We start from the raw sequence: 21,237 nt of genomic DNA, 5'->3' as shown, positions 1-21,237 counted from the left end.
TTTTCTCCCCCATCGATTTCCAGAGGCGTCTTTCGAGCCTCCAAAGGCGAAAAGAAAAAAAAAATACCGGGGATATTATTCTAGAAATTGTGGGGATGGGTTTCCGGCATCAACGGCTGCGAATGTCAAACGAAGGGCGTGCAATATCAGCCACTCGTTCTCTTATGTCATCTCTGATTGACTTTTGTTGGCGTTCTCACTCCCCACAGCTTTACAATCAACCCGGCTGACCGCGATTTGAAAAAAAAATAAAGAAAAAAAAAAATGAACCGGATTGGGGACCGGGTTGTGGACTAGTGTTTACAAACTAGTTATTTTAAATACCTGCTGACTTGATGCAAATATGATGCATCTGGAAGCATCCATGTGGTACTTTGTATATGGTGACGCTGCTTACCGCCTGCGTGGTCTCCTTACAATGCCGGAGAAGATTTATTCGGCCTTTGCCCGACGGCTACAGATACAACTTACGCAACTTTTGCATATCTCCGCCATGGGAACGCGAAACAAACCCCTTCAGAATATAATTAAAACAAGTAGCGGAAAACATTTATACATGAGAACTTCGATCATGGTATAGGCGGGGGTCCCGCATTTCCGGCTAGCGCATGTCGCACATCCCTTATATATATATACCTTGTCTAGCGCCAAAAGCCTATTGAGGAGCAAATTCTCCATCATCACGAAGGGACGTTCTGGATAAACCCACTGCACCAAGCCTCCGCCATGCAGTAAACGAGAAGTGTGACTCAAGGCAACTTGGTGATTTTCCAACCTCTCATTTTCTCACTTTCTTTCCCAAAATACCCTCTTCCCAACTTGAGCATGTTTCGTCGTGTTGCGGCCTTCTGAGAACCCCATCTCACTGCGTCACCCTTCGAGAAATATACGAGAGGACGTGACCACCTTCATTGGCTGGGTAGTTTATTCCTTTTTGGTACTCTGCACGATTGCTTCGTCCCTTTGTAAAATCGATCACCAGCTCGTAACGACCCCCAGGGTATCCAGCTTATTGGCCTAATCTGGACCCTGTGGATACTTTGTGAGCTGAACAGGTCGACCATATTTATATATAATACTTCTCTCTTCCTCACAATGGAGTATTTCGACTTTGACGAAGCAGCTCGACAAAACGGGGAGACATTCCGCTACATCGGAGTCGCAGAGATCGACCGCTGCGCACCAGTACCAGCCGACTGTGACGGCGCTGTATCCCCTTCCACACCCCCTTTCAGCCAGCCGGGCGATATACAACGACCCTCGAACCTCGATGGAGTCTATCCTATGCACCGAGTGAGGGACCCCTGCTATTTCTGCCGCTTTATGGGATTGGATTGTGTTGTTGCTCAAAGAGGGGTTATGCAAAACGCCTGCACTTGTTGCATTGCTTTATACCGAGAGTGCAGTTTTACTCGAGCTCTATCTAAGGGAAGTCACATTGGTACTCTGCGATCCGAACCTGAAGACGGCTCTACCAAAAGAAGCCCATCAATACAACAGCTAGAGAAGCCCAGCAACTCCAACTCTGAAGACATAGCACAACAACCCCGCAAGCCTGGAGTGAGATTTCCCCTCAAAGCTGTTAAGGTCCTGAAGTCCTGGCTATCAGAGCATGCTTCTCATCCATATCCAACCGACGCAGAAAAGGACGAGCTGAAACTGAAGACTGGACTAAACAGAACCCAAATTTCTAGCTGGCTAGCGAATGCGCGTCGACGAGGTAAAGTCCGACCTCCACCTCGAAGCACTTCGCCGTATCCCGGAGCAGTAACTATCCCTGGAAAGCGGCTTCCTCCAGGGGTTGATATATCCGAGCTCAACCCCCTTGAGAGATGGAAACATTCCCCACCGGAAAACGAAGCAGCTTCCGCAAGAGACATTATTCAGGCCATGGCTACCAGCTCTTTTATCTCCCATGCGGAATCCGATTTCCCCCATTTAAAATCTCATTCGCGACAGACCGATTCTAGCAACGACGATTCCTTCTCTAATAAATTCACTGCACACTCAATCAGTGGTTACAGCGCGGACACCAATAAGTCCAGTATCTCCGACATGTCATTTGCCTCAGCCTTCTCACACCGTTCGCGCGGCTCATGGAACTCGATTGAAACCCGCGAACGACGACGACGCCGACATAAATCCGCTGCCGCACCAAACCCCTTTCAGAAGTCTCGGGTTGCACGGATCTTCCAATGTACATTTTGTACAGACTCCTTTCCTACTAAGTATGATTGGCAACGCCATGAAAAGTCACTGCATCTTGCCTTGGATAAGTGGACATGCGCACCCAACGGCGGAGTAATCACTTCTTCAAATGGTCAGCTTGTTTGTTCTTTTTGTCATCATATTGATCCGGATGAGGACCACCTCGAATCACACAATTTTAGCACCTGTCAGGAAAAAACTGTGCAGGAGCGTACTTTCTACCGCAAGGATCACCTAAATCAACATTTGCGTTTGATGCATGGTGTAAAGCTTGCTCCATGGATGGATTCGTGGAAGAGCACCACCACTAAAATCAAATCACGATGTGGATTCTGTTCGGCAACGTTCAGCACTTGGAAAGAACGTGTCGACCACCTTGCAACCCATTTCAAAGCCGGAACCGAAATTTCCCAGTGGAGAGGAGACTGGGGGTTTGAACCACATATCGAGGACTGTGTTGAAAACTCAATGCCCCCCTACCTTATTGGGCAAGAGAGAAATACATTAGATCCATGGGTAGCGTCCAAAGCCTTCAATCTGGCGAAATATGGCCGCAACTTTAACAAGGAGCATAAAGTTGCACCAAGTGAGGTTTCAGGCGTATCGCCATTTGGAATGCCCTTTCGCACGGATGCCAGCTGTTTCCGACGACTTGAGAAAGAACTTTCTGCATACATTGCTCGACTTTTTGACCAGGGAATTGTCCCTACTGACAAGTTACTTCAGTCTAAAGCCAGGCTGATTGTCTATGGGAGTGATGATACCTGGAACCAGACCTGTGCAGATAACCCAACTTGGCTGAAGGTTCTGAAGCGAAACAATGGTCTCGATGACTCCTCGGATACAGAGAATGTCCAACTCGAAGATTTGGGTATGCAGCCACCATTTGCCGCAGACGGAGGTCTACGACAAGCCCCAGGAAATTCGACCAAATCCCCTCAGGCACTATCGGGGACCTTATCTCCCCCCTCAGGCCTGGGATCAACTACCACTAGCAACCCAGAAAGCGTTTCGGGCAGCGCCAGGAATCATTCTGACCTCTCTTTTAAGGGCGGAGGTGGAAACAGTGTGCACAATTTCACGCCCTCTCCTGGTGCCCATAGTCCACATAATCTCAACTTCCCGAGCCCAGTATCCGCTAATGGGGTCCCGAATGACAACACATCTGTCGACCCCCTTCTAGAAATGGGCTTTGATGCTGAATTCCTTCAACAACTAAACGATGGCTACGGTGACATTGGCCGTGTGATTGATGGCCTCGAACTTCAAAGCCTGGGATACGCTGGGAACAACATGCACAATGGGGCTTTCAACGTTAAAAACAACCACAATTTCGACAACGTTTCAACTACCGATTCAACGCCTGTCACCCCGCTATCTGGTATGGCCATGACCTCACCTGAGGCACTTTTTGGCATTGTATCGTCGGGCGGATCTGTTGAGCCTGTATATATCCCAGGCACATTTGACACTTTACCTTTTAATTTTTCACAGGGCTCGGAGAGCTATAGAGGAGAGATCAACTGAATGCATACCCGTGCTGGCGTAGGGGATCTGGGTTATGGTGCATGCATAAATTGGGAGAGGGGGTGGATGAAATACATGATATTTTTCTTTCTCGAGATGTTATATAGACGGGCTTCTATGGGTGGTCACCATGCTAGCGGCTATATACCCCGGCTGCAGGTTTACTTTATATCTATATAATGCAGTTTGATGTTATTTTCCACTCTCACTTCTCGCTTCTTTCCGCTTGCTACAATAACATAAGCTATCTCAGTTTATTTTTCAATATTCACCCAACTTATCTTCAACGCGATACAGCTACTATCTATTTCCTAAGAGAGATGAGATCGGAGAAGAGACCAGCGAAAGAGTCTCTAGCTTCTCGTCACAAACGGACAAAACTGGCAGTGGATGTGAGAAGAGACAGTGAAGGACAAGATGGAGAAGACACACCAATGGATGATAAAGACTGTTCTATCCCCGACACAAAGATGGAAGAAGCTGGCATATCTCTATCTTCTGCTATCTTTGATCCACCGCTGCTCAGAAACAAAGATACTGACGTAGACATCCCCAGGTCAGGGAGCAAAGGATGCCCAGATCAGCAGAGACTTGGACACTATGAAGCCGATATTCCAGGAAGCAGCTCGATACGCTGCTGCTGAGAAGGACGAGGACAAGGCAGAGCGCTTTGAGGATACGTCTATGTGTTCAATGCTGGCTGCATGCTCAAACCGAGTCCTTTCCAAGATCTATGCCTGTAAGTGTATCCATCTGTCTATCCATATTCTATGCTGACGTCTTTCTATAGTGCGAGAAGTAGTTACAAGCCATGCTGGTCGCACAGCTATGCGGGTTGAAGACATGAAGCTTTGTGAAGAGCTTTGCAATATTCTCACTTGTGAGGAGTGATTGATCTCTTCTATCCTGTCTAGAATCAATAGTTTGGAGCCGAGATTGAGGCTAGAGTTGGATCTTTGGTCATTCAATAGAGATGGACTTGGTAGCAATATTTGGTAGGACAACGACGCCCTGAGCCATTGTAGCTTCAGCTCTTCATCTTCCTGTAAAAATAGTCCCTGAGCTGCTCTTCTACAATGCTTTGATGGATATCTTCATAGCATTCACAGTTGACCAGCAATCAAATCCACTTAAAGCTTTTCTATTAGTTAACTAACTAAATAGTTAAACTCGAAGCCGCCCATTGTTTTTTTTTTCTCCGAAAGAAAATCCTCCGTCATCAAAAGAAAAGAAAAGGACGTACAAAGTCATCTCATCTCATCTTCAGGGCGACTGAAAATACTCAGAGAGTTGCCTTTATATAACAGAATACGCTGAATAGTTAAAAACATTTCTAAAAGACGATGAGACGGGCTGGCGATGCTCGATCCTCCAACACCTTCGCCCGCATCATCAGCTTCAACTCCAAGTTCTAGCGGCATCAAGAGAACGTATGCGCCCAATGGATCTCCCGGCTCTGCTGCCCAGCTGGAATTGACCGCTCGTCCTGGATCATTGCAGAGTGCCGCGGATAATACCGTCAGCTACTGCTACTCCCCGCCACCGCCTGCGATGTCAGCCATGAGCCGCCCCAGTACAAGTGCCAGCCAGAAATCCATTAACCACGAGATACAGTCTTCTTCGGCGGGTTCGCATGCCACCTTTCGGAACGTCTCTGCCTGCAATCGCTGTCGAATCCGCAAGAATCGTTGCGACCAACGTCTTCCGCGCTGCCAGTCGTGCGAGAAGGCCAAGGTACACTGCGTCGGGTACGACCCGGCTACAAAGCGTGAGATACCGAGGAGCTATGTCTTCTTCCTCGAGTCTCGTGTCGCATATCTAGAGACCCTTTTGAGGGCGAATGGAATTGCGTTTAGGCCTCCTGAGGCACATGAAGGCGAAGAAGACGAGCTGCAGCAGGCTAGCAACTACCTGCTGCGCGGTGGTGGAGGGGATGCGGCGCATGCAAAGGACGGCAGCAGCAGTAATGTGAGGATAAAACATGAGTCGAGGGATGAAAGGGAGACAAGTCCTCGATCGGGACCTGCAAAGACGGCCAGGGACTCCAGGAGCAATGATAACAATAATAGTAATAATACCAGCCAGCGTGGCAGCAGGAAATCACTGGTCGATGATGCGAATAGACGAATTGACAAGCTGGTCTCGAGTGTCGGGATGGTGCCTGTTCAGGGCACGTCTGACCCGAGATATCTGGGCTCTACGTCCGGCATATCCTTTGCTCGAGTAGTCTTTTCTGCAGTGAGAAGTTCAGTCTCGTCCAGCGTGTCTGAACGAGGCTCGATACGGCCGGGCTCTCGTCGACAATCAGCGATTGCCAATGCGAACAAGAATGAAGCCGCAGGCAACGGCTCTGGAGGAGGCATGCACTCGATGCGAGACTCGTACTTTGGCCTGCAGACAAAACCGATCATGAAACAGGCGCCGTTCCCAGATCGTGAGATTGCTCAGAGACTCGTCAGTCTGTATTTTGAATACTCAAATGCCCAGATCCCAATCCTTCATCGAGTTGAGTTTATGGAGCTCTTCAATCGTATCTACGCTACGGAGGCAAAGCAACGATCAGCTAGAGATCTCTATTTTCTGAATATGGTATGTGCTATTGGAGCTGGTATCATTTTCGATGCCAAAGGAGATGGCGATGCTGCCTCTCAGGAGGTCAAAGGGGAGGGCGGCAGACGGAGTGCATCTCCTTCGCCAGCACAGAAACGGAGAAGACTATCAAAGCAGCAGCACCAGCCAGAGGAGTATCACGCTTCTGCTGTTGTCCATCTAGAGTCCTGCCTGGGATCGTCTTCGTCTACGGATGGATTTGGCGGCGGTTTGGAGGAACTCCAGGCGGTCCTGTTGCTGGCCAGCTTCGCTCTGCTACGACCGGTGGCACCTGGACTCTGGTACATCGCTGGTGTTGCTGTCCGACTGGCAATTGATTTAGGTCTGCACCACGAAGATGGCACCGGTGTCGACTCCGTCGATGAGGCTGAAGTTGCTCGCCGAATGTCTCGCATGGATAGCATAGACGAGAATTCATCCGAGCAAGTTCGAGCAAAGCTGAAGGTCGACCCTCGCGAACGAGGCAGACGGGAGTTCATCCGCGACCTTCGACGGAGGTTGTGGTGGTGTGTCTATTCATTCGACCGGTTGGTTAGCACCTGCGTTGGCCGTCCGTTCGGTATTACCGACCAGGTCATCACCACTGAATTCCCTTCCCTGCTTGATGATGAATATATCACCAAGGCTGGATTCGTTGCGGCTCCAGCAGGTGCGCCTTCATACAAGTTCGTTGCCCATCATTACTTCAAGCTGCGTCTCCTTCAGTCTGAGATCCAGGAAGTGCTACAGTACCAGCAGGCTATGCTAGCCAGGAAAAATGGTAGAAACCGCAACAACGCATCCATGCATACGAATCTCCCTTCTCCTTTCCTGCAGAAGTTCGATAGCTTCCGCTCGTGGCGAAGGGATATTCACAGACGCCTTGATGAATGGATACAGTCTTCGCCTCAGGCTCAGGAGATAGGCGTGAAGTTCTCTCTTCAATTCTTAGAACTCAACTATTGGCAAACACTCATAAGCCTCTATCGACAGAGCTTGACCGTCCCCAAGCCGTTAGCCTCAGAGAGAACGCCAACGGAAGATGTTTCCAGCCCTTCGCTGGCGAGTGTGGAAGAACCAGAGGATGAGGATGATGTCTATTTGATGGTTGCTGAAGCTGGTCAGAAAGTCCTCAGGATTTACCGGCAGCTGCATCGTGTGCGGCTGGTCAATTTTACGTATCTTGCAACTCATCATTTGTTCATGGCTGGTCGGTTTCCTCCTTTACCTAAAAATGACAGTTGAGCTGACTAGCCTTATTAGGAATATCATTCTTGTATGCCATTTGGCATTCACCTGCTGTGAGGGGTAGACTTGTATGCCCAATTTTTCTTCTACTACTCCATAAAATAACTGCTAACGATTGGTCTTAGACGCTTGATGACGTAGACTTCACTGTCCTTGCTGCAACATCAGTGCTTAAAGATCTTATAGAGAAATGTCCGCCGGCCGAAGCCTGTCGAGATGCCTTTGAGCGGATGAGCAAAGCCACTGTTCAAATGGGGTTATCAACTACCGGCTTTGGCCAACAAGGCTCAATCGGGGATCGATTGGCCACTACACATGACTCTAGCTCTCAACCTCGACAACAGCATCAGAGACAGCATTCGGACAGTCAATACTTCCACGAGGCATCTTTCCACAAGGCCCATCCTCATCAGCAGCACTTTCATGGTTCCAGGATTTCTCGGGCCCTAGATTCAATCCCAGAACAGCCTGCGGAACCTCGACCAGCTGAGCCTATCACGGACAACCGCTTCAGCATCACGAGCTTCCTATCAAATCCAATCGATTCCTCAAAAATCGGGAAATCCCAGTCATCCTCTCCTCATGAACGCAGGGATATCCCCAACCGCGAAGCTTCCACCACACCTGAAAAACGATCACCGAAATCCTCCTCTCGCCAGCTAGGAGATCCATTCTCACCTAATCAATTTGACAACCGCTTGTCACTTACACAGCAGCGTCAACAGCAGCAACCACAGCATCACCCATATACATACACCGATCCCTTTGTAAACCGCACCCCACAGCCCAATCCTTCACAACAACAGTTCCACCATTCCCCACAGCCAAGCAGCCAAGCAGCAACGCCATTCTACCTCTCTGGACTCGACTTCCTAGATGGACCCCCTCGTCCGTTTACCTCCGATAACCAGATGGTCTACACGAGCGGTGAGGGAACAGGCGTCGACATTTCAAGTCTTCCTCTATATTCCCCAGATAGCGTTCATACCACTTTGGCGGGAAACAGTGCCCTCGACCTTGGGTTTGGAGTAGGCATGGCTGTTGATTTCCAGCATGACTGGAGTGAAAATACAGGCTTTGATCTGTTTGATGGTCTTTTTTTTGGCGGCGGCGGGTAATCCTATACCCAGGCACAAGCCTATTCTTACCTTACTCACGTTTTTGTTCTGATGATTTTGCATTTCTTCAGTATCTCATATATTCCACGGTACAGAAAAGCAGGATGATACATCATATTGCCTCTGGCCTTCGTTGGATAGGGTCACTCTATGTCACTTACCGAGCAGGTCTCATTTTTCTATTGTCTTTCTATATCTGATGATCCAAATGACATACCCGTCTCATACATTGCCTAGTTAGATCATGACGGTTAATTCGTCGTCCTCTTATAATTAGATTCCTAAGTATATATATATGCAGTGAATATACCCTTTATATCATCTACCAATCTGTTATATCCAAGTACTGGAACGAGGCGGAATAAAGTAGAAGAAGAAAATACGTTAGATCTACCTGCCAGCGGACAACACAGCCATACCTAACACACTAAAATGCCCAAAATCGCCATCTAATGACCAGGATTGGGCATCGGAATCCTCAAATGCTGGAAAACCCCCTTACATACTCAATACAATAACTGGAGCTAAATGCGGTGAATAATACCAAACTTACCAAACTTACCAAACTTACCATACCGATCATACACGATTAGATCTTGGGCTTTTTTTTCTTTTTCTTTTGTTTACAAGAACTTTTGAAAACGAACGCGAGGAGAAGAAGAAGAAGAGAAGAGAAGAAGGTTGTTAGCATATAGACTGGTCCTCTCTTCGTCCTATCTGCCTATCGGATCTTCTTAGCTATCCTGGTATGCACCAATCCTGCCCTACAGCTTCATCTTGTCTCCTCTGGGGTGTACTGCTACCCAACTTCCCCCCCAATCAGACGGCTTCACAGGTTGAACTAAGACTTCTTGACCAGGGAGTGCTGACAAGCGTCTACTTAAGCATACAACTTTTAAAAAGAACAGCCACAGGCCGTCCTTCGCCTCGAACTGAACAACAAGCTCTCTGTCCTGCGAGGACGACGGCGGCTAGTAACTACTGGCAACCAACACAGAATACATCTAGGGGAAGTGAGAGAAAGAGAGAAAAGGGCAATACTTTGTTGCAAGACCGAGTTCAGCAGACAGGCACAAGATGATACTATTACTTAGAGTGGTGTATCTCTTTTTGTAGCCCTCATCATTGCCGCAAACCCCGAACGAAGCGTACAGATAACATAACCGGCCGCAGCCCGGTAGCAAACCGTGGCCATAGAGCAGCAACAATGGTGAAACCGGACGTGTCGAAAGATTATTATGCTGACCTGGGGGTTGGCCCCAATGCAGATCAGGAAGAGATCAAAAAGCAGTTTCGGAAACTTGGTGAGAACGCCTTTACTTTCTTTAACCCCTAAACAGCACAACGGAGGCTTACAGTTTTATCTACCGTTTTATATAGCTTTGAAATACCACCCAGATCGCAACCCTGGAAAGGAAGCAGAGTATAATTCGAAGTTTCAAGCAATCCAGGCCGCGCACGAGATATTGGTCGACCCCCAGTTGCGGTTGAAGTACGATACTGGTAGACTGAGAGCTGGCTATGGGAAACTGTACGGGCCCCCTAGGACGGCAACCCCTACACGACAAGCTCCTCCACAGCCAGCCTCGAACCCTTCCAGAAAGCCACAGGCTAGCTATACTGCCCACCATTACAGTAAACCCACCAACCCGTATACTGGAGCATACCCACCCCCTCCGTCTTCAGGTGCTCAAAAATATGCAAGTTACGCGAAGGCAGGCGCGCAAAAATTTGATAAGGTATACGAAGAGTCTCGCGCCAGAGCTGAAGCTTTCCAAGGGTTCCACGATATGAAAAATAAGCAACCTCAGCCTCAAATGCCTGGTGGATGGACTAGCTTTGACCCGCGAACCGGACGCTCGTCTGCCCATGAGAAACCAGCACCCAAACCGCGTGCGCCTCACCAAAGGGGCCAGTCGGCGTACCATGCCTTTGCAGAAGAAGCACGTAGATCAGCAGAGACACCCATTCCAGAGAAATCAAAGTCAACAAAAACAAGAAGTGGCTTTGCACCAAGGACAGCCGGAGGAGATGAGCCAATGGCAAAGTGCGCAACCTCATACTACAACATTAGAGGCGACAGGCATCGAGATTCAGATCCAATATCCTACTTTTTTGAGTCAGCTCCATCGCCAACTGCAAAGAAGCAGCAAACATATGATGACACTTCGGACTCGGCTCCTCCTAACCTTCGGAGAACAAGCAGCAGATATGCCACATCCGGTGGAGAGAAAACTTATGTACCCAAATCTAGTATTAACCGTTCTACTAGTGTTCGCGAAGAGACAAACTTACGCTCCCAAACCAACCCACCCAGCCCGGTCAACCCTACCACTAATCCTAGCAGACGCCATAGCGCCAGCCCAAAACTAAAGCCTAACAGACATTCGGCATTTTCTGCATCTTCATCTTCTACTACTTCAACTAGTGAAACAGACGATACCGACGAAGTGATTCCAAACTTCCGCCCCAAGGCAGTCCCTCGAAGCAGACTTGCGCAGACTAAGCCCGCATGGAAACCAAATTTCCCTGACAACAAGCCTTCAGGAACCGGTGAGAGCCCTTTCGGTTGGGCAATGGGGCCAGATTCATGGCTTTTTGCCGAAATTGGCGGCTCCCCATGCCAAACGCCTTCCAGCTCTAAGAAATGGAATTGGCATGCTGACAATCAACCTGAAGGGTACGGCCAGAGCACATTCGCCAACGATGCCCCCTTCCCAGCCGAGACCCGTCGCGAATCCTCCATGGGCCGCACGATCCCCCCTATGCCTAATGTGAGCTCCTTCAGAGTGACCTCAACGGAGGAACACAGGCCAAGTGCTGCAACTATGTATGGCTCTACCCCTACACCCAAATCATCAGCTCGAAATTGGTCAGAGAAATGGGGATTTTCCCAAAAATCTGGCATCACAGCTGCCCCCCTCTCCCCACCACTGTGGGCTTACCCTGCCAACATTCTCCCAAGCACATTAGCTTCCCCCAAAATGACACAGGAAATCAAAGTAGAAGAGAAAATGGATGAAGACGAAGATGTGGGAGGTGCTGCATTCAACACTGACAATGCAGGGAGAACACCTGGCAAATCTTCTTCCGGACATCTAGATCTTTCACCAAGCACTCTATTGAGAACAGTGGCTGACTATTCTGCAACTTACAACAGTTTCGATCACCCAAATAATAATAATGAAAGCAACCAAAATGACGGCATGGCACAGCATACTAAGCCTAAGAGTAAAAGCCATGAAAGCTTTAACTCTGGGTTTTCACCAAGTGAATGGAATTTTGCATTCTCTAATACCGCACAGTACTTTGCCCCTACACAAGGTGATACTTTGGGTGGGCCACAGAATAAATATGGCAATAGGCCGCGGTCTCATTCCCGCCCTACAACCTCTCCATCAAACGAATCACCTCAGAAGACCTCCAACCCTTTTAAGGATTTCAAGGATGTCAAGACATCAGCCCAGCCGTCACCATTTAAAAATACTACCTTTTTGGCTGAGAAGCTGCCCGATAGTCTGAACGAGAAGACGTGGTCTATACCTTCTACAGGAAATTCGCATCAAAACTTATTATTTAACCAGAACCAAAAAGGTTCAAAGAAACAGACCGGTGGACCAAAACCGGTCAGCATAAGCTCGGAGGCAGAGGAAGAAGAGGCAACATTTTCACCTAACGGGGTCTACGGGGGTAAAAATACCAAACGTGCATCTATGGGCATGGTTGACGAAATGGATGTCGATGAGGAACTGCCCACGGTCAATGCACCGGACATACAAAGTGCTAACAAACCAAAGTTCCCTACGACCCCAGCTTTTATCCCATCCAATAAACCAGGAGGGAAGCATGAATTGTTCAATCTGGCAAAATTCGGGCTTGTCAACCCCTTTACAGCCAGCAACTCAAAGGGAATTGATGACCTCAAGGACCTGAACTCATCACTACCATTTGAATCTGCAGCAAGCAGTGAGAAGCCTTCACAGCGGCCCATCCACCCACGAGATCTCTCGTTGCCAAAGCCACCTAAACCGCCAACTCCTCCTGCCATGATAGGGCCCCCACCTATGCCTCGAACGGCCATGGAAAAGATGTCTCTGCCTCAGGCGCCATGGGAAGTATATATGCTGCAGATGCAGGCATACATGCGTGAATGGAACAACTTCAACCGCACCATGCTAGCTCACTTCAACGAACGACAGAACCTGACGGAAACGACGCTAGCTCCTGGGTGGATGCGAGCAGTGGGAGACAGTAGCCGAGTGAAACTGGACGGAACCAATGGCGACGATGCCGGAGACGGAGAAGAAGACCTACGTACGGGCAAGGGCAAGGCAGGCTACAGTGAATATCTTCGTGGCATTGAAGAGGATTTTGTGGTTCGACAGCATTGGGATGTTGCCTGGGAGCGGCATCGGGATTGTATACTGGATCTCGGAAAGGTCCGCGAATGGCTACGCAGCGGGCACGGTAACAACGGACAGGGCGGTTTTCAGAAACCCGGAATGAAGATGCCGGCAAACTAAGAGTCGATACCAGGTGGCTTTTTATTTTTTTTTTATTATCTCTAACAACTTCAACAGGGGCAGCAACCAGTCAATTTTGGCAGTTCTCTTTTTACTTCACCTTTTCACCCCCTTTTTTTTCTATTTCACGAAGACGGCGGTTGTTTTTTTATCTGTTTCTTTATGAGGACATACACCAGGCTCTTGACCATATTCTTCTACTCTCTGGTGGTGCTTTTTTCCCTCCATATTCATCATCTGTACAAGTATGCCGTTGGTTTCTTCTGCCCTTCGATACATATCTTCTTCCCCAGCCGGCGTTTGGCAGAGGTGCTTCTCCCATAAAAGGATACCATTATACAACTCGGTGCAGAGCTTTCAGAATACAGACTCCTTCTACTCGCCCTGATATCGTTGCTCATACCCCTGAAGATCCGAATGCCATCGCAACCAAGCCTTCGCTAATCCCTGGCTTGCCTCTTCCCCCGCCTCAGCCCCGCGATGTGAACGAATGATGGAGATGCAGCTACGCAAGGGGGGTTAATATTAATTATCAGCAAAGCAAAAGAAGTGAAATAAAAAGACTTTTTTTTATTCTTCTAAATATCAACTCTTTTCCCTCGTTTCATGTGAGAAATAAAAATAAAAATCTCGGCTTGGCTCCGGAAGTCGGCGAGCAGCGCAAAACTTCGTTTTTTTCCCTCTTCAGCCCACCAAAAGCCCGACTTTTCTTCCTCTTCTTCTTCTTTCTTCCGAGTGTTCTTTTCAGCTCTGTTGGAACTGTCGATAAATACGTATAGCACAGTATTCAAGTCTCTGTGTCGGTGGAAATATGGTCACGATAGTCCTGGGCTCCCAATGGGGGGACGAAGGTCGGTTTATATAGATGACTCGACGGGGAGAAGAACGAAGAAGACCAAGATGGATGCTGACATGTCTATGTATCTACAGGCAAAGGGAAGATCACTGATCTTCTCTCGCAGAAGGCTGAGCTCTGCTGTCGGTCTGCTGGCGGACACAGTAAGTCTGCCCGCGCGATTTGTATGCACTCCGCATGGCTGACCATGAGCAGATGCCGGACACACCATTGTACACGATGACATTACCTACGACTTTCACATCTTACCCTCCGGCCTTGTGTCTCCTACCTGTGTCAACCTGATCGGTGCCGGGACGGTTGTCCACGTTCCCAGCTTCTTCAAGGAGCTCGCTTCTCTCGACGGGAAAGGGCTGAAGGACGTCCGGGACCGTGTGTTTATCAGCGATCGTGCCCAAGTGTGTTTCGATCTCCATGCTGTCGTGGACGGTCTGGAAGAGGCGGGGCTTGGTACACGCAAAGTAGGGACTACTGGGAAGGGAATTGGGCCATGTTACAGTGACAAGGCCGCAAGGCGGGGTGTCAGGATAGGCGATATCATGGACGAAGGCGTGTTGGAGTCCAAGTTGAGGAGCTTGGAGGCTGGCTACCGAAGGAGATTCGGCGAGCTGGACTATAACGTCGAGGAGGAGATTGCCAGATTCAAGGTATCTACAGGCACACACATACATATATATACCCCGCTGCTAATGATGATATAGGAGTACCGAAGTCTTCTGAAACCACATATCGTCGACCAATTGACACTGGTCAAGAAGTTTGAGGACGAGTCTGCCTCTATACTTGTAGAGGGAGCCAACGCCCTCATGCTCGATATCGATTACGGCACATATCCCTTCGTGACGTCTTCCTGCACCGGCCTCGGAGGAGCCGTTCAGGGAGTATGTCTAAATCCGACCTCCATCAAGTCCATAGTCGGCGTCGTAAAGGCCTACTGCACGCGAGTGGGATCGGGACCTTTCCCCACCGAACAGCTCAACGAGGTTGGTGAAAAGCTGCAGGTTGCCGGCCGCGAGTTTGGTGTAACTACCGGTCGCAAGAGGCGTTGCGGTTGGCTAGACATGGTCTTGCTACGCTACAGCGCCAGAATAAACCACTATACCGCCCTCAACCTGACCAAGCTGGACATCTTGGATGACTTTGACGAGATCAAGGTTGCTGTCGCATACAAGCTCGACGGCAAAGAACTCGAGTCTTTCCCTGCTAGTTCAGATGCCTTGGAAAAGGTTGAGATTGTCTACGAGACTCTTCCTGGATGGAAGTCGACGACCATGGGCGTCTCCAAATGGGAGGATCTCCCCGTGAACGCACAGAAATACGTTGAATACATCGAGCACTCGCTCGGCGGTGTCCCTATAAAATGGATCGGGACCGGCCCGGCTAGATCACACATGATTGACCGCAATTAGCGGCATGTGTCTTACCCTCTTCTTCTTTTTCTCTCACACTTCTATTGAATGTTTTCTATCTCTTTTTTCGGTGGGATGCGTACGCATATCTATACTTTGCAAGTACGGTTCAACACTCTATTCGGGGATTTACTCTAGATCCAAGGGCATACATACTATCTTCGACCTGTACAGACCTGTGTTTTTAAACAGAAAGACATATTGACTAGGAGTACGGCAGGATATAAGGCCTGGTTTTCACGACAATAAAAATAATAATATATTATTACCATCTATACTGACCCCTTAAAGCGTTGTTTCAAGTCTGCTGGGCCAAGCGCGGCTAACTGCATGAAAGCCTTGCAGCGACCAACCATCCAGCAACTTCGACTTCATTGTCAAACACAACCACTTCTATTCATAGTCACTGGGCGCTTACAGCTATTGAGCAGGCCCATTCACCAGCCCTATTCTTCAGCCTATGAATACTGCTTTTATTGCGGAACTTGTCACCATGGCAGACTTGTGTTCTTCCTTTCCTTCAGCTTTTCTTCACAGAGCCGGCCTCTTCTTCTGCTTCTCCCTCAGAAAGCATCCCTGCATAATACACTAATTTTTTTTTTTTTTTACACAAGTTATCTTAATATAACCATCGAAGGAGGTATTGTTTAATCCCATTCTACCCCAGAAACGAATCCAAGTTAACCTGTTACTAGATCACTATGGAGGCGTCGACACGTAACAGCATGCACTCTCGAATGCAGCTCGAGCAGCTGGCTGCTAACATGGGTGTATACATGAATATGAAATTCCCTCGAATCTCCAGGAAAGACACAGTATCTTCCTTCAGTCAACAGGACAAGGACGCCGCAGAGGCACTGGCAAGACAGAAACGTCTAGAGGCCTTCTCAGCCAAATCTCATGTTTTCAGACGGACACCCAGCAAACGCAGTTTCAAGCGAGATGAACTGTACTCTGCCATAGACTCAGCCATTCGGAGCGACAGCTCACTAGGCATGCTAGAGTACCTGTTAACGCAGCTCAGGGAGACCAAGTCGAAGAAGAGCTTTTTCAAAACCCAGGAAGATCCAATGGCTCTTGACATGACCGACCTCCTGAGACTGGCCACAGAGAAGAGAAACTCGAGCTTTCTGGAGATTCTATCTCCTCATGTCGATCAATGGGGCCTTGATGCGGCCCTGGGCCTTGCAGTTGCAAGCATGGATTTGCATTGTATCAAGGCGTTGCTGCAGAACGGAGCGGATCCCAATGCGTGCCACCAACAATTCATCACAGCCGTCGGTAACGGGCACGTTGCCGTCGTTGAGATGTTAGCTGGAACCGAGAAGAAGCTTGATAGCGCTTGTCTGGACGAAGCGCTTCCAGTGGCGGTATCGATAGGATCTATGCGGTTAATTATGTGTCTGCTGCATAACGGGGCGAACGCGGACACTGACCAAATCCTGGAAACTGCCGTCCGAGCTGGGAGACTTGATATTTCTGCTGCCCTTGTGCTCGCCAGTCGACCTCCTTCTCATGTCTCACTTGATTGTGCGGCCGGAGTTGCCTACCATTCAAACAACCTTAGCTGTGAGGAACGGGATTCACTGCTGGAATTGCTCCTTTGCGCTGGCGCGAACGGAGACTGTGTCGCGCGAGCTTTAGTGAGCTCTGTTGTCGCCAATGATAAGCGATCTGTGTCTCTTATCGTCTCATACAATGGAAACGTCACATATAACTCCTGCGAAGCCATCATAGCCGCCATCAAGGGGGGAAACTTACACTTACTGGATATCCTGTTTAAGGGTGAAATCGATCCCGACGCTGCCTCCATCGCGCTCTCTAGAGTTCCTGAGGTTGCATCAAACCTATCTCAGACAAAAAAGCTATCACTTATTGCTCACTTTGTAAAATGTGGCGCGTACGGAAACCCACTAAATCAATGCCTTGTTGATGCAGTACAGAAGAATGAACGGAGCTTGGTGGACTTGTTGGTTCAATACAATGCTTCAGTTGACTATGATGACGGTCATGCACTACGACTGGCTATTTCATCCGGAGCCCTTCCCACTTTCAGGAAACTCATGGAGGGGAAGCCTTCTCAAGTTACTCTGGGGCATTGCATCGGCCTCCTACCTTCTTTACAGCCACGGCTACAGTTTACGGTTGCCCAGGATCTGTTAACAGCCGGTGCAAGGGGCGAAGCAGTTAACAAATTACTTATTGGGGCCGTTCAAAGTGAATTCCCCGCCGAGAGAGAACAGCTTATCGAACTTCTCGTGAGTCACGGCGCAGATGTGGATGCTCAAAATGGCAATTGCTTGGTACAAGCCGTGAAAATAGGAGACGTCATTGTACTGAAATTGTTGCTTCAAGGGAGACCCTCATCATCTTCCCTTTCAAGAGCGGTTGTTCCGGCAGTCTCTTTACGAGATAGAATCCTACGTTTCTCTATTCTAGACCTCCTCCTTAACTCCAGGGAGGCTAGCGGGCCTCAAATTAACCAAGAGCTGGTTACACTGCTTAAAGAGAATCCGCTTGATATCGTGGCAGTGAACTTATTCCTTGACAAGGGGAAAGCGGATATCAACTCGAATAATGGGGAGCCTATCAAACAAGCATGTCGAATTAATGATCCTGAGCTACTAAAGATTCTTTTGCAACACCAGCCTTCTGTTGATGCACTAAACGCTGCCTTCCCTGTTGCTCTGTCATCGCAGGACACCTCAGCCCGATACAAGATATGCAATAAGCTTCTTGCAGCTGGGGCTAATGGAGAAGCACTGGATTCAGGACTCGTCGCAGTTCAGCAGAGCCCACCGGCCGATCCCCGTCTCATTGAGTTGTTATTGTCATACGGTGCAGATATCAACTATAATGGAGGGGCAGTTATCCAGAGAGCAATCGATATGTCTGATGAGAGACAACTGGCATTGCTGGTATCGAGATTTCCGACGACATTGACCCTTACACTGGGATTGGAGCGGCTACTGAAAATTGACACCCAAAAGCGAAACGAAATGGCGAAGATTCTTCTGGATGCATCACAAAATCGTATCCCTGAGGCCCTGGATAGCCTGCTGGCAGAAGCAATCCTCTTAAATAAGGGGGATGTTACTTTCCTGAAGATGATAATCCAGTATGGCGCTTCTGTGAATTACCAGCAAGGTGCTGCCATTTTAAATTCCATAAAGGGACGACGATTTGATGTTTTTAGCCTTCTACTGGATCAGCAGGCCAACCAAGGGACACTTGAAGAGGCATTCAAAGCATGCTGGACTTTGAGAGGTACAGAGCGCCTGTCATATACTTCACGAGTATTAGAAGGCGGTTACAAAGGCGATCTGCTTGATGCAGCGCTACTTGAAGTTGTTGAGGAGGCACCCTGCAGCCATGAAGCTGTTAAATTGCTTCTTACCCACGGAGCATCCGTGCATTACAATCGAAGCCAAAGTTTAGTTCATGCAGCAATGGCTAAGGATATTCTGACCTTGGGCCTTCTCTTGGAAGCTGTGTCAGACAGGGCGGGCGTCACTTATGCCTTTGGTAAACTGATATCTACGGATAGCAGCAACTGGCTAACCAAGACTGGATACTCAACTGTGGAGTTGCTTCTTCAGAATGGAGCATCCGGAGAAGTATTAAGTCTTGCCTTAATCGCCGCCATCGAGACCTCCGACTCCAATCCAAAATCTCCTAATTTCGTGGAGCTTTTCCTTCAGCACAAGGCCAACGTAGATTACCAGGATGGTCGTGCGATAACAGCTTCCATTTCAGTCGGAAAACCTCAGTTAACCAAGGAAATACTGAAATCGAGTACCTCAAGCCAGAATATTAACGCGGCGTTTTTATGCATTTTCAGCTCTGACTTGACTGAAGATATCGCTATTGAACTATTCGACATTTTCACCAAGATGAATTTAGATATCCAGGCTCTGAATGGCAATGTATGGTCCTCAGGTGATGAAAGCGGGCTTCATGAGCCTGTTACATTTCAATGTCTGAGGAAATGGCCCCGTGGTTACAAGCTTCTAGGGCGTCTACTTGAAGCAGGAATTCATGTAGACAAACCAATTTCCTATGTGATTGATGAAGAACATGGCTTTGAGCAGGTGTCACTTCTTTTATGGGCACTTCTACAGCCACAACAATTGATCAGCCCTTATGTATTTGAATGCCTTCTTAAGCATGGAGGTGAGTTTCCCTGTATCTCCCAGAGTATTGTAGAAGCGCTACTAACTACCTATTTTTATCTAGCCGATCCCAATTTTCAATCGAGCAGCTCCATGATGACACCGTTACTAGTTGCTTCAGTAGACAGAACTCCAGATGTTATCCGAAAACTCATTCAGCATGGAGCAGTCGTTTCCGTGATGGATAAGCACGGTGTGACACCCCTCATCCACGCCAGTAGGCGTGGTCAGCTAACAACTATGCGCTGTCTCATTGATGCCGGTGCCATGGTTGATGACGGCAGCCTTCACGAAGCTTCAAGGGAGCTACAATCGAGTGCTGTTCAACTTCTACTGGACCATGGACATAATCCAAATTTCCCTTCCATGCTCCATGATGGACGCTGTGCTCTAGCTGAATTGTGCCTCAGGGCTGAGTCACCAGGAACCTCGCTAGTTAAAACAAGACAGACAATCGACGGGCTTATAGCAGGGAAAGCTGACTTAACTATCCATAGCCAAGGGAAGCCACTCATCTACCACGCCCTTGATAATCCCACATCATGTATAAGCACGACAACTGCATTACTCGCCAGCAAGATGTGGCGGCTTATCAATAATGATTTCAATCATTACACCTGTGACGGATATGTTTATTCACCGTCCACTTACGTGGCTAGAAGCCTTGCACAAAGCTCCTCAGAATATGGCCCTGAACTTCTTCGAATCCTAAAAGCCAACGGTTGCAAAGATGTGTTCTATAAATGTGATGGACCTCAACCACCAGATATGGTTGGAGCACCCCCTGAAGTGATCGCAGAAGAGAAACGACGCAAAAATCGCCTCCAGCGTATGCAAGAACAAGAGGAAGACCACCAAATATCTCTACAGCGTGAGCGTGATGTTGCTGACCAGCAGCACCAAATAATGGCACGCACACACCAGCTCCGAACTCTACATGATCGCGAGACCGCAGATGAACGAGACGCAGCAGCCGAGAGATCCAACAAGCTCCAACTCCGCCTCGAAGCAGAATCAGCTTCTCAGCGTCAACATTTCGCAAGCCAACAACATCTAGCGGATCAAGAGCAGCTGCGTATGATGAACCAACTTCGTCTAGAGGCTTCTGAGAGGCAGGGGAGGTTACAAATAGAAAATGACAAACTCATGGCCCATACCCAACATAACCTCTTAGAGGCTAAGATGGCAGTGGAGTCGAGGAGGATTAAAGAGCTTGAAGCTGCCAATGAGAGGCAGTATCATAGAGATTCAGACTTACTGTCACGTCAAGAACGAATATTAGCTGATCGGAAGGCCTTTATGACGGTACCTACGGCCGCCCCAGGGGACGAGGGATCAGGCTTGTCGATGCCAGAGCCTCAACGACAACTCACTTACACTGGTTCTGAGTTAGATTGATTGGAGTACTTCTTTTCTTTCTTAGATCTTTTCAGATTGATGTATTTTAAACTCGCTATCCTTTTTAAATGCCGTTTCTTAGTAAGGTGTCTATGGAGAATAATGCATGGAAGTAATACACTTGTTTTACCAATGGCATAGACGGCAAGAAACTGCTTTTATAAGCCTATATACTCAGGAGCAGTTTAA

At 48.4% G+C, this 21,237-nt stretch overlaps 6 protein-coding genes across 6 annotated transcripts; all 6 read left to right on the top strand.

Moving 5' to 3' along the window:
- Window positions 1-1,095: 1,095 nt before the first annotated feature.
- On the top strand, window positions 1,096-3,735 carry MCYG_00398 (conserved hypothetical protein; the record flags this gene model as incomplete). The annotated part of the gene is made up of 2 exons (XM_002850248.1): window positions 1,096-3,654; window positions 3,703-3,735. The coding sequence occupies 2 exons, from the start codon at window positions 1,096-1,098 to the stop codon at window positions 3,733-3,735; spliced, it is 2,592 nt and encodes an 863-aa protein (XP_002850294.1).
- A 320-nt stretch (window positions 3,736-4,055) lies between these two features.
- On the top strand, window positions 4,056-4,626 carry MCYG_00397 (uncharacterized protein; the record flags this gene model as incomplete). Its single annotated transcript, XM_002850247.1, has 3 exons — window positions 4,056-4,291; window positions 4,323-4,474; window positions 4,526-4,626. The coding sequence occupies 3 exons, from the start codon at window positions 4,056-4,058 to the stop codon at window positions 4,624-4,626; spliced, it is 489 nt and encodes a 162-aa protein (XP_002850293.1).
- A 669-nt stretch (window positions 4,627-5,295) lies between these two features.
- Window positions 5,296-8,690, top strand: MCYG_00396 (purine utilization regulatory protein; the record flags this gene model as incomplete). Its single annotated transcript, XM_002850246.1, has 2 exons — window positions 5,296-7,534; window positions 7,759-8,690. The coding sequence occupies 2 exons, from the start codon at window positions 5,296-5,298 to the stop codon at window positions 8,688-8,690; spliced, it is 3,171 nt and encodes a 1,056-aa protein (XP_002850292.1).
- Window positions 8,691-9,897: 1,207 nt separating this feature from the next.
- Window positions 9,898-13,213, top strand: MCYG_00395 (DnaJ domain-containing protein; the record flags this gene model as incomplete). Its single annotated transcript, XM_002850245.1, has 2 exons — window positions 9,898-9,994; window positions 10,071-13,213. 2 exons carry the CDS (start codon window positions 9,898-9,900, stop codon window positions 13,211-13,213), a joined length of 3,240 nt encoding a protein of 1,079 aa, XP_002850291.1.
- An 811-nt stretch (window positions 13,214-14,024) lies between these two features.
- Window positions 14,025-15,478, top strand: MCYG_00394 (adenylosuccinate synthetase; the record flags this gene model as incomplete). The annotated part of the gene is made up of 4 exons (XM_002850244.1): window positions 14,025-14,064; window positions 14,144-14,212; window positions 14,265-14,716; window positions 14,771-15,478. 4 exons carry the CDS (start codon window positions 14,025-14,027, stop codon window positions 15,476-15,478), a joined length of 1,269 nt encoding a protein of 422 aa, XP_002850290.1.
- Window positions 15,479-16,242: 764 nt separating this feature from the next.
- On the top strand, window positions 16,243-21,048 carry MCYG_00393 (conserved hypothetical protein; the record flags this gene model as incomplete). The annotated part of the gene is made up of 2 exons (XM_002850243.1): window positions 16,243-19,651; window positions 19,763-21,048. 2 exons carry the CDS (start codon window positions 16,243-16,245, stop codon window positions 21,046-21,048), a joined length of 4,695 nt encoding a protein of 1,564 aa, XP_002850289.1.
- Window positions 21,049-21,237: the final 189 nt, after the last annotated feature.

The sequence above is a fragment of the Microsporum canis genome, genomic scaffold (assembly GCF_000151145.1).
Source record: "Microsporum canis CBS 113480 supercont1.1 genomic scaffold, whole genome shotgun sequence".
In the NCBI taxonomy this organism is placed as follows: Eukaryota; Fungi; Ascomycota; class Eurotiomycetes; order Onygenales; family Arthrodermataceae; genus Microsporum; species Microsporum canis.
Note: the sequence above shows the minus strand (reverse complement) of the source record. Positions and strands in the feature narration are given on the sequence as shown.